A 14,513-nucleotide genomic window follows, 5' to 3' on the forward strand; every position below is an offset into this window, starting at 1 on the left:
ACACAAGTTTTGCATTGCATTTTGCAGCCCTGCCTTGAGAAACACTGCAGAAGCACACTGTAAAAGAGAATCTGTCCCTCCCAACACAGAACACATATTTCAAACATAGCCCAAAAATGGCCAAAAAAGCATAATTGACCCAGAATCCACTGCTAGCCACAGTGCCTGCACTGAAGTAACATCATTGGCACAAGTTACTTTCTCACACACAATTATGACTCCTTATGAATGAATGAATGAATTATTATTACAGTCAGTGACCAGCCATTTAAAAAAAAGAAAGAAAATAAAAATGAAATAAAATTAAACACAGGACTGGGAATAGAGTATCAAAACATATACATACAAAGGTCTCAGTTACAATTAATCAACTGCTCTTGTCTCAGTTTGCATGCTGCAGCACAGAATCTTGCTACCCCAGCTGTAATATGATTCTGTACTTCCTAGCAACAGTTGCCACAGCAGCACCCTTATTTAGCAGCAAATATAGCCATAAGCGCAACACGAGCAACTTCAGCCACATTTTTATTGAGTACACCTTACAATGCCGATTGCAGAGCAGTGAGTGAAGCACAAGTAAGTCTCAAGGCCAGACATGGAGCTCATCACAGCAAACACCAAGAAATCTCTCTCTCTCTCTCTCTCTCTCTCACACACACTCACAGCTGCCACTGTCCATTTCTTGCCACAACACTATCTCACAAACCAACCAAACCACAACTCAAGGAAGGAAGGCACCCAAGTTCTGCCTGTCAATCTGAGATCCAGTAAAACCAGATATTATAGCAGCAATAGCACAGCATATTATACTCAGTGCTGAGAAAAGAAAACCACAAAAATCAAAGATTCCTTGTTTCCCTCCTTCTCTCCTCCATTGTATCCTCTTCAAGAGAGGCACAGTATAAGGGCTCTTTGCTTCCCAGTCCCTTTGAATGCATTTTGAAATTCCCTCCTTTTTGTGTTCCCCCTCCCTCCTTCCAGCCAATGGGGGCACAGTTGCTCATGACAACACTTGTATGAAAACAAACAAGCCAGCCAATCAGCAAGGAGATCACAAGCCAATCAGAAGCCAACGCCAGAAAACCAATCACCAAGGAGAAAACAGGCCTCCAAAATGGCATTTGAAAAGTCGAAACATTTTGATTGAAATGGAATGGTTTTGTTCCATGCTCAAAGGGTGCTTTGTTTTGAGCTTAAAATGCTCAAAACTTCCTGTTTTGAGTGTTTTACCTTCAGAATGTTCTACATATCTGTATAGTACTGACACAGTCTGTACTTTGAAGCAATGCCACTGAAGGCGGCATTATTTAGGCTGAAACATGTCTGGCAACTCATTAGCGTTTGGACTTCAATTCAAAAATTTACAACAGGAATGCTCCACTGGATTCTCTATGGCAGGGTTTCTTAACCTTGGACCCCCAGATGTTGTTGGACTACAACTCGCATCATCCTCAGCCACAAAGGCCATGTCTGGGGAGGATGGGAGTTGTAGTCCAACAACATCTGTGGGCCCAAGGTTAAGAAACCCTGCTCTATGGAATGGACTGATACCAGGATATCCGATTATGTCCTAGGCATGGTCAGACTAGCTATTAGTGGAATTGTGGAGTATACATATTGCTACTTTTTACTTTCTAGTGATGCTGGTTTTATTTTTGAATTAATAATTCCATGTACATTTTAATTGTATTACATTATAGGTATTGTATTTCTAAATAATATATTTTTATACATTAGATATATACATTTATTTTCCCCTAGCGATGGCTCGTATTCATTGCACACATTTGCTCAATTGTAGATCTGCCCTTGCTGTGAGCCGTTTTCCCTCCTCAGGTCAGCCAGATCATCAGAACTGACTGCAGTGCACCTTCCCTGCCCTCAACATACCTCTCTGTGGCACAGGGCTGTTTCAGCTGGCTTGAACGCTTCTCAACCTCTGCCAGCTCCTCCTCATCCAAGTCACTGGCCAATGATGCATCGTCGCCGGAGTCTTCTCCCTCGGAGAGTGAAACGTCATTGTCTGCATCTTCTGCTGTTGTCACAAAGGTGTCTGCTGCTGCCATGTCTCCCTGGGCTACCTCGTGCAGGAGCTAGAAGGAGAAGAGGCATATTTATCCCCTACTAGGCATCCCACATCCATGCTCTACTGTGCTTCTGCCTGGCAGAATTTCCTGGGACTGTTTAACTAGTCCCTGAGCTGAGCCACACTACCCATCTAAGTGGAGGTTCACAGCTGTTTCCCTCTCACCTGACTCTTGCCAATGGCTCGGAGGGAGAACATTCCCGTGTCACCATCATCAGCAACAGAAACGCCGGGAAGGTCCATCTTGAGCTCAACACGCTCTCGCTGCCGCCGCCGTTCACGCAGGATTTTGCGTTTCTTCCTGGCCGAGGGGAAGAAAAAGCAGGGTTCTGGCAACCAAAAACTGATGTGTACCAGTCCAGCCAAGACCACTGCTTGGCTGCATCTCTCTCTGAGGGCCAAGTGCAAGACTGGGTAGAAAAAGAATGAAGTTGTGCCGTAGAGTCAGCGTTGACTCCTGGAGACCACAAAGCCCTGTGGTTGTCTTTGGTAGAATACAGGAGGGGTTTACCATTGCCTCCTTCCGTGCAGTATGAGATGATGCCTTTCAGTATCTTCCTATATTGCTGCTATCCAATATAGGTGTTTCCCATAGTCTGGGAAACATACCAGCGGGGATTCAAACCAGCAAACTCTTGCTCCATAGGCAAGTTACTTCCCCACTGTGCCACTAGGTGGCTTAGAAAAAGAATACTGCTAGGGAAAGAATGTAGTGTGGGAGCAAAGGCTGTGGGGCAGTGGTGTAGTGCTGCAGGGCCGGGCAGGGGCACAGTCCCAGTACTTTTTCCCCTCCAGGGTCTCAGCAGGGACGCAAAGCCCCTTGGCTTTCTACATGGAAATAATGTGATGCTCTTGCTATTCCAACCATTACCATGCTTCCTGTCTTAGGAACATAGGGAGCTGCCTTATACCCTTGGCCCAGCTAGCTCAGTATTGGCTACACTGACTAGCAGCAGCTCTCCATGGTTTCAGGCAGAAGTCTTTTCCAGCCCTACCTGGAGATGCTGCCAGGGACTGAATCTGGGATCGTCAGCATGCAAGTCCTATGGTGGACTAGTGTCATGGCACCCTGAAACAAATGACAGGGAATGCTCACTGAAATGCACTGGTTCCTTGCAAATGGCCATGGGATGCACTGAATTTCCATGCATTCCTATAGCCATTTGGAAGGAACCAGTGCATTTCAGTGGGCATTCCCTGTCATTCATTCAAGAACATTAACTAGAGTCTACATGATCCTTTACTTGTAACAAATTATCGCATCTATCTAAGTGAGGGGGGTGGCCATTAGGATGGGCTGTCATGGAGAGCACTTCCACTTCTGAATTTGTGACTACATCACTGCTGTGGGGAGAGGACCCCAAAGCATGAACATGAAATACTTTATTACAATCATTGATCAGTTATATATACAAACAGATGATACTGCATTTAGATAAGAAGTAAATCATACAGCATACATCAACATAGAAGCCTTATGTAACAACATCTAAAAAGAAGGACTAGAGGCTAGCCGTTGACGGATCTTAACAGCAGCTGCACAAAATTTGGCAACCTTGTAGGTGGTAGGTTTCTTATCTGCCAGGAGGAGTATGGTGTAAAATTCAACACTCTGGCCGGGAAAGCGTGATAGCAAGGGAGAAATAAGACTGCACTGGCTTTCATTATAAAAAGGTCAAAGCAACACCACATGGTGGACAGATTCGACCTCATTTAAGCCAAAGGGGCATAACCAACTGGCCAGAGGGTTTTTCAAAAACCTTCCCGATAAGACTGCTGATGGTAAGGCATCATCGAGACTTTGGTTTGGGGCGGTATATAAATGTATTAAATTTTTAAAAAAGTATTAAATAATAAATAAATCATATGTTGCTCTAAGGAAAACCCTGTGATGGCTCGGTAAAGAGAGGGATGATAGATAGATAGCAGGTTCCCAGTTGAAGTCACCAAGGCGCCCTCTTATGGTCTCCAGGATGGAGCTTAAATGGTTCTGATCTTCAGTGTCCAAGACCCCCTGTTTGAGGATCTCCTTGGCCTGACTGTAATCTAATGATGACAAATGTTCAGCAGAGAGGCTGAGTGATGACAATTTACCCATCAGTGCTTGTGTCCAGGTGGACTGAAACCCATTGGCCAACATAAGAGGGATCAATCCCAGAGGGGAGAAATTTATCCTAAGCCAATAGCTGAGGATTAAAATCCATGCTTTTGTTTCCACCCTCTGGAAGCCCATTTCCAAGCTCAACGCTGCATTGGAAATACATCGAGGGACCCTAAATACTACTCTAAGAAACTTAATTTGGATTATCTCCAGAGGCCTATAGTTAGGGTAGGGGCCAAGTTGTGAGCCATACAAAAGTTGGGCCAATGATTGAGCAGCAAATAACTTTTAGCACTGCAGGGACAACTTCTCCACCCTTGGAGCGAAAAAATCTTAATGTTGCTGAAGCACTTCTTTGTGCCTGTTGGGCAACGTAGTCCACATGGGCCTTCAATGACCCAGTGGCATGAAACACCACACCCAGATATTTAAAACTATTTACCTGCTCTATACGATGGCCTTCTATATGCCAGTTAAATCTTTTAGGCCTCTTGGCAAATACCATCACTTTGGATTTCTGGAAGTTAATTACCAACTGGTTGTCCTTGCAGAAAGTGGCCAGGAGCCTAAGTGCTCTCCTAAGGCCCACAGGAGTTCGTGAGATGATAGCAGCGTCATCTGCATACAGCAGGATTGGGACAGTTGCGCCCTCAATAGTTGGGGAATGTAGCGCTGGATCGGAGAGATTATTCGGTAGGGTATTTATGTAAAGATTAAACAGGGAGGGTGCCAAAATGCACCCTTGTTTAACTCCTTTACTAGTGGTTATTAAATGTGAAAGTGAGCCTTGTGGATTACATCTCACACTGGCATTATCATAGAGCTTCTGAATAAGAAAGAGTAAGTGTCTGTCTATATTAGTGTCTGAGTTTTCCCCAGAGGCGTATCCTCAAGACTGAATCAAAGGCTGCTTTGAAATCTACAAAAGCCACATACCAGGAAGACTTGGGTTTGTTGCTATATTTCTTAATCAGATGGTGTAATACCAGGGCATGGTCTATGGCTGAATGCCCTGTTCATCACCCAGAATACCTTCGGTCTCCATCCAGTCTTGCAACTTCCAATCTAAATGTCTTGCGTAAATCTTACTCACAACACTCAGTAGGCTAACTGGGTGATAGTTGGCAGGATCACGTCTATCCCCCTTTTTAAAAATGGGCACTATTATGGCTATGCCCCAGTCTTCAGGTATGAGCCCGGTTTGATCTATGCATATAAAAAGGGCTGCCAACACAGGTGCCCACCAATTTGCGTTAAGCTTAATCATTTCAGAACAGATACAATCACAGCCCGAGGCCTCACCAACTTTTAAGGAGTCAAGCTTCTTAACTTCGGCAACTGAAACAGGTGGCCAGTCAGGGAGCAGGTAATCTACTTGGGCTAGTTCCTCCTCCTGGGCCGAATAGAGAGCTTTAAAGTGTAATTCCCATGTCTCCATAGGGACTTGACTAGTCAAATGGGAGGAATAATGCTCCAAGCAGCCAGCTGTAATTTGCCAGAAAAGAGGGAAGTTTTTCTCTCTGAAGCAATCTGCCGCTACCAGGACAACCTTTGAGACTCTCCTTTCTTAGCTTTGATCAAGGATTTATATTGTTTTTTCAGGACTAGTAGTGTTGAAGGAGTTGCACGTTGAGGGTCTTGTGAGTACAGTTTATAGTTTGCCACTAGAGCCTTCTTGGCAGCTTCACACTCTTGGTTGTACCAACCTCTAGCCCTACCCACTGGCCGGCAGTTATACTCTGCGGCACAAGGTGGTCTCATATTATATGAATGAGTGTCCCATAATGATCATATACAAGCCCTACTTCTCCCCTTATTAACTCATCATGAAGTTCCATCATATCATCTGAGTTTAGCAAAATGTCCATAACTTGAGCCCATCTCTCACTCCATTTAATCCATACTTCCCCAGCCACCACTTCCAAAGCAAAATTGAGCTTATCCTGAAATGAGATGTCCCAGCTGTCAGGTTCATCCTTAGAATTAAAGGGAGATGGTCACTATCAGGGCGGGTGTCAAGCTCCATTTGAACAACACTACTAACCAGGTTACGGGATGTAAGCCAGTAATCCACGGTTGACATCCTGTTCCCAAACCAGTAGGTAAATTCTGCTGGGCGGTCTCCACTTGCTGCTCCATTAGAATACACAAATCAAATTGGCCAACTGGACCAAACACAGGCCTGCAAAATTGTATTTCCCATCCTTGGCCAGCCGGGTGGGGAGCGGGGAGAAGGGAGTCTCCCATATCTTCTGGTGGGACAGCATGGTAATAGGTATATAAAGCTGTATCATCCTGCCCCATCTTTGCATTGAAATCACCTCCCACTAAGTAACACAAGTTCTATAGCTCCCACTAAGCCACCTGCCAGACGGCCATCAGGCGGTTCTGTCTGAATACTCCTGCTCACTGGGCAAAGAGGCATCTTTTAAAGTGGTGGCTCCCTTATATTTGGCACAGCATTCCTCCCGGTGGCTGTTGCTGGAGTCTCCCTTGTGTTTCTTTTTAAGACTGAGAGCCCCCTCGGGACGGGAAAGCATCTTTTCATTCCTTCTGCAATGTAAACTGCTTTGAGACCTTCTTTGTTAAGAAGATTAATAAATTAATGCCACCAGTCAATATCCAGACTAACCTTGGGCTGACAGAGTTTTCCACTGCCTGAAGGGGATAGAAGCAATTTTCAGCAATCTCCTTTCCCTCTGCAGTTGCCTGTGCCTTCCACAACTATGCCCCCAAGGGTCCCTCAACCCTCAGGGACATCATTTCAGGAGGCATAGGTGGCTGCAGAAGGAGAAGGAAGATCACCAAAAATCACTTTCCCTGCAAAAGAAAACTTTGGCATATCAGTGCAAGATTAGTCTGGACGTCAGCCACTATCTGCCTAAAAATGGAATGGGTCCGACACTGACTTGGCCCGTCAGTAAATTTGTGCCAAATATGGTTGTGGAATTACCCCTCCTAAATAAGCATTGGCTTGGATTTTGACACCTGTTGGTGATTGAGGGAGACTGTAGCACCCGTTTCTGGAACCCCAACCACTAGAAGGCTCTCTTGATGCCTATTCTTCTTGCAGTTTTTATGTCTAGTTTCATTACTAGATAGTTCATTTTAGTGTTTTCATTGCTTATCATTTCTGAGCCATGATGGGAGCAGGAATGTTTGTGTAAGGGCAGAACACAAGAATAAATAAAAATATCTCTAGGTAAACACATTTTTGTTTCTTTTAGGAAGTGTTTATAGTTGTAGGATGTTATTCTGATGTTCCTTTTTAATGTGATCTTCCTAATACTGTATGTTCTTGAGGCATTTTGACTGTTAATGCCTCAAGGGTACTTTAACATGCACTCACCACTCACTCCTCTGAATCTTTAAGCAACTTTGCATAAAAGGTGTCTTTAATATGGTTCTATTATAACACAATTTTAAAAGGGGGAAATTATAAGTAAAAGGAAGAAGAAAAAGACACAAGAATGGGGAGGGGGGACCTGTGAATAATCTAGATCACTTCTCTGGATGCTTTCAATGAGGGGGAAGCCAAAAGTCACACATAGAAGGGTCTACCACAGCAAAGATCTAGCCACCCACTAATGTAAGACTCCCACAATATGGTCTTGTTGAAGAACAGGCAGCTATCAAATCAGTACCCCAGATCTCAAGCTATCAGCACCATCAACCTTAACCATGCATCCATGAACCAAGACACTTTTAAAGCAATCGCCTTATAACATGAAACCAGTTTCAAAACAAGTTCTATTGTGTCGCCTAACCAAGGACACCAAGACAGACAGACATTAGGAGACTCTAAAAGCAAGCATTTTCAGCATCCTCACAAATATGAGAATGTTCTCATGTGTTAGGAGCTATGATGCTTAAACCAGTTTAAACTTGTAGCACGAGTATGCGCCAAGTTTCCCCAGATGTCCTGGCACAACACTCTGCTCCCTGGTGCAATCTCAAGCACACCGAGAGTAATAATGGGCCACCAACATTCCTTTCATGCCACTTCCAAACTTACTTCTTTAGCTCTGCCATCTCTTGGGCTTTGAGCTCAGCAAGTTTTAGCTCCAGCTCCTCCTCCTCCTGCTTTTCTTCTTGTTCCTCTCCATCCTGGGGCTCTGGATCTGCCTGTGTGGGCTGCGTTTCTTCCTCTCCTTCACCTTCCTCACCAGAGCTCAAGCTAGCAACAGAGAGGGAGACCTTGAACACCCAGACCAGTTTCTTCTCCCGTTGGCCTAGGGCAGGCCTGCTCAACATCAGCCCTCCTGCAGATGTTGGCCTACAACTCCCATGATCCCTGGCTATTGACCACTGTGGCTGGGGATTGTGGGAGTTGTAGTCCAAAAACATCGGGGGGGGGGCAAAGTTGAGCAAGCCTGGCCTAGGGTTCGTCATTCCCACAAGCAAATCCCCCAGGGTGGAGCCCAGACCTCTTACCTGATATCTATTTCCTTGGCCTGATCTTTCAGCTTCTTGGCCACAAAACGCCTCAGCTTTGTTCTCCAATTCAGCAGGGCCCTGAGCAGGGATGAGAGGACAGGAAGACGTGATGCACTGAGAAGGTTGAAAGAGTCCCTGTGTTGGTGGGCAGTGCTAACAGCGTTGTGACCAATGGCCACCAGAGAGTTGGGACTCAGTGTTCCCTCCAACAGGGGTTCCCAGATGCTGTTGACTACAACTCCCATGATTCCCAAGCAAAGGCTATTGTTGCTAGGGTATGCTGGGAGTTGCAGTTAACAACATCTGGGAACCCCTGTTAGAGGGGACCCTGCTGGGGCTGCGAACAAGGCAGCTAAAACTCCCTTTCAGCATCTATGTCCAGAGCTTTGTATATGCCACAATTCAGTGGGAGCACTGATAATGTGGAATTCGGCACAGAATTCTGATTTTTTTATTCTAGGGTTTCTAGTCCTTATGATGGCAAAGATATGTTTGAAAGTGCGTGGGCAATGTCTGCCGAAACCTCAGAAGCTAAAAAGGTGGCCAAAATAAGATTTCCAGTGGTCTGGGATTTGGTAGCTTACATAACGGCTTGCCTGTCCTCACAGACTAGCAAAATCAGAGTATAGGAGAGAAAAACAACATAAAATGAAAATAATCTTATTTACCTCCTTACTGCTAGATTTCCTTTTTCATGGCCACAACATGCTATTAAAAATTAAGATCACACCATTTTTTAAAATCTCTAATTTTTAAGAAATTAAAATCACATTCAGGAGAAAAATACTAGACCTAGATTCCACTAATTTGCTTATTAACGGCTATTAGCTATAAGAGCAAGGAACAGAACTGCCATGTTCAGCTACAGCAAGCTTTTGGCTACCAGACACTGGGAACTAACCACAGGGGATGGCTACCACTATCTTGTCTTGGAGACAGCTCAATAGTAGGACAGCTAAGTGGTCACAAATTCAGTGGCTGGAAGATGAAGATAGGTCTTGCCCAGCCTACATCTCAAATCTCGCTCATACAAGCCATCACTCGTACCGGAGCTCCTTACGGCCCAGAACGCGGATGTCCCGGCAGCAATGGCGCACCTCCTCAGTAGTAGCACTGTGGCGTCCCAGCTCTTCATTGTCCAAGACAATCTAGAAGGCAAGAGGGGGAGCAGAAAACTGGCTGGTTCACCACCTCAATGGTTCACATACTAATCTGGCTACCGTCTTGATGAGCCATCCACCTTCAACACTCAGTCCTTCCCTTCCCACACTGCGGAACACTCTCTCACCTCATTAGCCTTGGCAAGAAAGTCAACAGGGTTGGAGGCCCTCAAGAAGTCTGTCAGTGTGTAGCGGTTATAAAGAACCGTGGCACCATCTTCATATCCTTCTGCCTGTTTGAAAGCAGGTGGCAAGATCAGAGAAAGAAAAGCCTATGAAGAGTACACCTGAGCTGCAGTCACACCACACCACCCTCCTATACCCAACAAACCAAGACCTTAAATCTCATTTCTCCCAGCATTCAGGATGTCAACAACCTTGATTCCATTCACTCTCCATGACATCAAAGTCACAGGATGCCTCATGCTCAATTTGTACAGGGTTTTAAAAAACAAGATTCGAGCCCTCACGGGTGCAGGAAAAAGTCTGAAAATTTGGGGTCTATGTCTGACGTAGATATCTGAGAGGAGAGACAGAATTTGCAGGCACTCCGTTCCATTAACAGCTCCTTGTCCATGTTCCCATGGCTATTGCTCTTTGCCCTTCTCTGATCTCCCTGGCTGTCAGATGTTGTTTGAAACTGTCACAGAGGCCCAGATTCCTTCAGGTAAGTTAGAAATCTCAGAACAAAAAAACATTTCTTGAAAGCTTCCTCCCAACTGACCTTTGGCTTCTTCTGGGACACCAGTTCACTCACAGACTTGGCCTGCACTTCCACTTCCTTGAAGGCAAACTTTGGGTCAAAGAATCTGTTGTCAATTTTATCTGGGGCCAAGTAGCCTGCGGGGAGGGGGGAGATAAAGAGAGAGGACATTAATGATAAGCTACACAAGTGTTGCTTAAGTACATGGGGAACTGAGGCTATGAATTACTAGCCATTAGCCAATTAAAGATCTGAAATATATGATTATTCTGCTTTAACTGACATCTTGCATAACTTTAAGAGGTTGCTTTTGAGTGCCAATGGCCTGGGAGCACTTGATGCAGTAGTTACACTGAAGCTACGATGCTGCTCAGTGCTCGGATGGGAGATCACTGGGACCCCATGCAAGCCACTCCGAGCTGTGTAATGGAAGAACAAGATAGAACTAATGACAAAAATAAAATATATGCCTAAGGAAAAAGAGCATTGGTTTCACTTACCGTGAAGGCTTCTTCTGGTTGCTGAAGCCAGGGACATCTCCATGGGTTATCCTCCTCCAGGAACTCTAAGGCAGGACCGATTTGATTGGATAAAAAGAACAGGATACGCCTGCCTGAGCCTGAGGGGGATAACCCCGCCCCAGTTCTTTCAGACTCAGAAGGTAAAGGAAGACGTGCCCTGTATACAGAGAAAATAAGACTGTAAACCAACAGGCAAGAAACTGCGGAGAAAAGATAGGAAAGAACGGTGGCCTGATCTATATAGGGCTGCAGAAAACAGGAGTCTTGTCGAGAGTAGGTCAGAGTACTGCAGCTGGGTGGGCCGAGATGTCTCTGGCTTCAGCAACCAGAAGAAGCCTTCACGGTAAGTGAAACCAATGCTCCTTTCTCGGTTGCTGGAAGGCGAGGACATCTCCATGGGACATACCACAGCTGACCAATACGGGTGGGAGCCGTCTGACCTACTGTCGAAAGAGGACCTCCTGCAGATCCTGCCTTCCAAAGGCGGCTCTGGCGGAGGCGTATTCGTCGATTTTGTAGTGCCTCGTGAAGGTAGAGTATGACGCCCACGTGGCTGCTCTGCATATCTCTTCTACTGAGGCATTTGTGGAGAATGCCGCTGAAGTTGCTGCCGCCCTCATCGAATGAGCCAGAATGGATGCCAGAGGCGTTGGACTTCGTAAGCCATAGTGATGCACGCCTTGATCCATCTTACTATGGTAGCAGACAATACAGCTGATCCCATGGACCGGGGGTGAAAAGACACAAACATACTCTCAGAGGTCCTGAATGAGGCTGAATGTTTTATGTAGACTTTCAAACAGCGTCGAACATCCAACTTGTACCACCTCTTTTCTGAAGGGTGGGAAGGCTTGGGACAAAAAGATGGTAGGAAAACATCCTGCGACAAGTGAAAAGTGGACGAGACCTTTGGACGCAAGGAGCCAGCGTCGTGTAGCGGTTAGAGTGCTGGACTAGGACCGGGGAGACCCGAGTTCAAATCCCCATTCAGCCATGATACTAGCTGGGTGACTCTGGGCCAGTAACTTCTCTCTCAGCCTAACCTACTTCACAGGGTTGTTGTGAGGAGAAATTCAAGTATGTAGTACACTGCTCTGGGCTCCTTGGAGGAAGAGCAGGATATAAATGTAAACAATAAATAATATATAAATAAATAAATGGATCTGGGACCAAGCGTACCGCGTCTTCGAGAAAAATGCAGAATGATTTGTTCACTGACAGAGCACTGAGTTCTGAAACCCTCCTAGCGGATGTGACTGCGACAAGGAAGGCTAACTTGAATGACAAAACCCGGATGGGTATGGATCGTATGGGTTCAAAAGGCTGTGATTGTAGGGCGTGAAGGACAATATGCAAGTCCCAAGAGGGAAATCGGTGGACTGTTGGCCGTGATAGCAGAGATGCACCCCTCAGAAAACGGCGGAGATGAGCATGTGCTTGAGGGGATTGGGATGTGCCATCTGAAAGTAAAGGGAGCAGAGAAGCTGCCTGTCTTTTTAGGGTATTTGGCCTGAGTCCCTTCTCCAGTCCCTCCTGAAGGAAATGAAGAAGGTGGTGTAGAGAACGAGAGCTCCTTGGAATGGAACGGCATGCCATCCAACGTAAAAAGGTCCTCCAGGTATATTGGTATACTCTTTCCGTTGCTGCTCGGCGCAATGCCAACACTGTGTCTAGTACTCCTCCCTTGAATCCTTGCCAGTTCAGGATCTGCCGCTCAGTCTCCAGGCGGCAAGACGCAACCAAGCAGGGTTGGGATGGAGGAGCGGGCCTTGCGACGGCAGATCCTGTGTTGGCAGTAGCTCCCATGGGGGAGCGACCGAAATGTGAAGCAACTCCGGGAACCAGGGACGCTGGGGCCAGAAGGGCGCTATGAGAATTACCTCAGCTCAAAGAAGACGGATCCTGCGAAGGACTCTTGCTAGTAGGAGAGTCGGTGGAAAGGCGTAGAGGAGCCCTTTTGGCCACTGGGCTGACATGGCGTCCACTGCTGCTGTGCCTGTGGAAGGGAATCTTTACATGAACCTAGGAAGTTTCGTGTTGGCCAGGGTTGCGAACAGGTCCAGCACTGGGACTCCCATGCGACCCGTGATCTGATGGAAAATCTTGGGATGTAGACTCCACTCCCCTGGGGAAACATCCGTGCGACTGAGCCAGTCCGCTACTACATTCAGTTCTCCCTTGACGTGATGGGCTATTATGGATTCCAGATGTTTTTCTGCCGAGGCCAGTAGAAGCGTCGCTTCTTGATGCAAAGAGCGTGAGTTCCTCCCTCCCTCCCGGTTGATGTATGCTTTAGCCGTTGTGTTGTCTGTCTTGACTAACATGTGAGTAGCATGGAGAGAGGACCGGAAGACTAGGAGAGCTAACCTGATTGCTCGAAGTTCTCTCCAGTTTATGCTGTGCTCTTGTTCTTGTCGTGACCAGAGTCCCCGAGTTGATAGATTTGAGCAGTGAGCCCCCCAGCCTCTGTCGCTTGCGTCTGTAAATAGGATGATCGGGGGGGGGGGTGTCCAGGAAGGATTTGACTGGTAGAAGAAGGTTGTTGGAATTTAACCACCAGTGAAGGGACGTCCATGTTGAGTCTGGAAGATTTACTTTGAGTTTTGATTTCCTGGCTATTTCCCTCTGGAAGGGGAGCAGAAACCATTGCAGGGTGCGTAGATGGAAACGCGCACAAGGCACAGAATCCAGTGCTGCTACCATTAAATCCAGCAGACGCGCCAGTGTGATGAGCGGAATTGTTGGAGTCGATAAAACTAACTTGATTTCTGACTGAAGAGTGGACAGGCAGTCTGGAGGGAGAGACAGGGTTGCCTTTTTTGTGTCTATTATTACTCCTAAGTGGCGTAAGTGGTGTGATGGGGTCAGCGGACTCTTTTCATGGTTTACGAGGAAACCGTGAAGATCCAGCGCTGACAGGGTGGACTGGAGGTCTCTTTGGGCCTCTTGAGGTGAGCATGACTGAAGAAGCAAGTTGTCTAGGTATGCAAAGACCCACACCCCGTGGAGGCAAAGGTGAGCCACCAGGGGCGCCAGGATCTTTGTGAACACCCGAGGAGCAGAGGAGAGGCTGAAGGGCAGGGCCACGTATTGGAAATGCCAGCCTGCGCATTTGAACCGAAGGAATTTTCTGCTGTCTGGGTGAATTGGAACATGTAGGTAGGCTTCTTTTAAGTCGATGGAAGCTAGCAGGTCGTGCTGATGCAAGGCCTCTGAGATTGATCTTAGGGTTTCCATGTGGAAGTGAATCCGGCAAACTGACTTGTTTAAGCGTTTCAAGTCCAGGACGGCCCTTTGGGTGCCGTCTTTTTTGGGTACCGTGAAAAGAATAGAATAAACGCCTCTTCCCTCCTGCGAAGTGGGCACTGGTTCAATTGCCTTGATGTCCTGAAGGTGCTGGATCGCTTGTAACGTCTGAGAATGCTTCGCCAAGGACCATGACCTTGGGGTTAGAAGGAACTTGTAGAAGGGAGGAGAGTGGAATTCTATTCTGTACCCTTGTCTG

At 46.5% G+C, this 14,513-nt stretch overlaps 1 protein-coding gene across 1 annotated transcript in view; it reads right to left on the reverse strand.

The window, feature by feature from the left end:
• Positions 1-14,513, reverse strand: part of FTSJ3 (FtsJ RNA 2'-O-methyltransferase 3) — a 46,777-nt gene that overhangs the window by 15,362 nt on the left and 16,902 nt on the right. The window contains exons 7-13 of the mRNA XM_053260055.1: positions 10,509-10,624; positions 9,913-10,017; positions 9,672-9,772; positions 8,622-8,702; positions 8,203-8,364; positions 2,252-2,387; positions 1,891-2,093 (exon numbers count right to left, since the gene is read on the reverse strand). Of these exons, the coding sequence (XP_053116030.1) occupies positions 1,891-2,093; positions 2,252-2,387; positions 8,203-8,364; positions 8,622-8,702; positions 9,672-9,772; positions 9,913-10,017; positions 10,509-10,624 (904 nt within the window). The remainder of the gene's footprint in view (positions 1-1,890; positions 2,094-2,251; positions 2,388-8,202; positions 8,365-8,621; positions 8,703-9,671; positions 9,773-9,912; positions 10,018-10,508; positions 10,625-14,513) is intronic.

This window comes from Hemicordylus capensis, chromosome 6, assembly GCF_027244095.1.
Source record: "Hemicordylus capensis ecotype Gifberg chromosome 6, rHemCap1.1.pri, whole genome shotgun sequence".
Taxonomy (NCBI): domain Eukaryota; kingdom Metazoa; phylum Chordata; class Lepidosauria; order Squamata; family Cordylidae; genus Hemicordylus; species Hemicordylus capensis.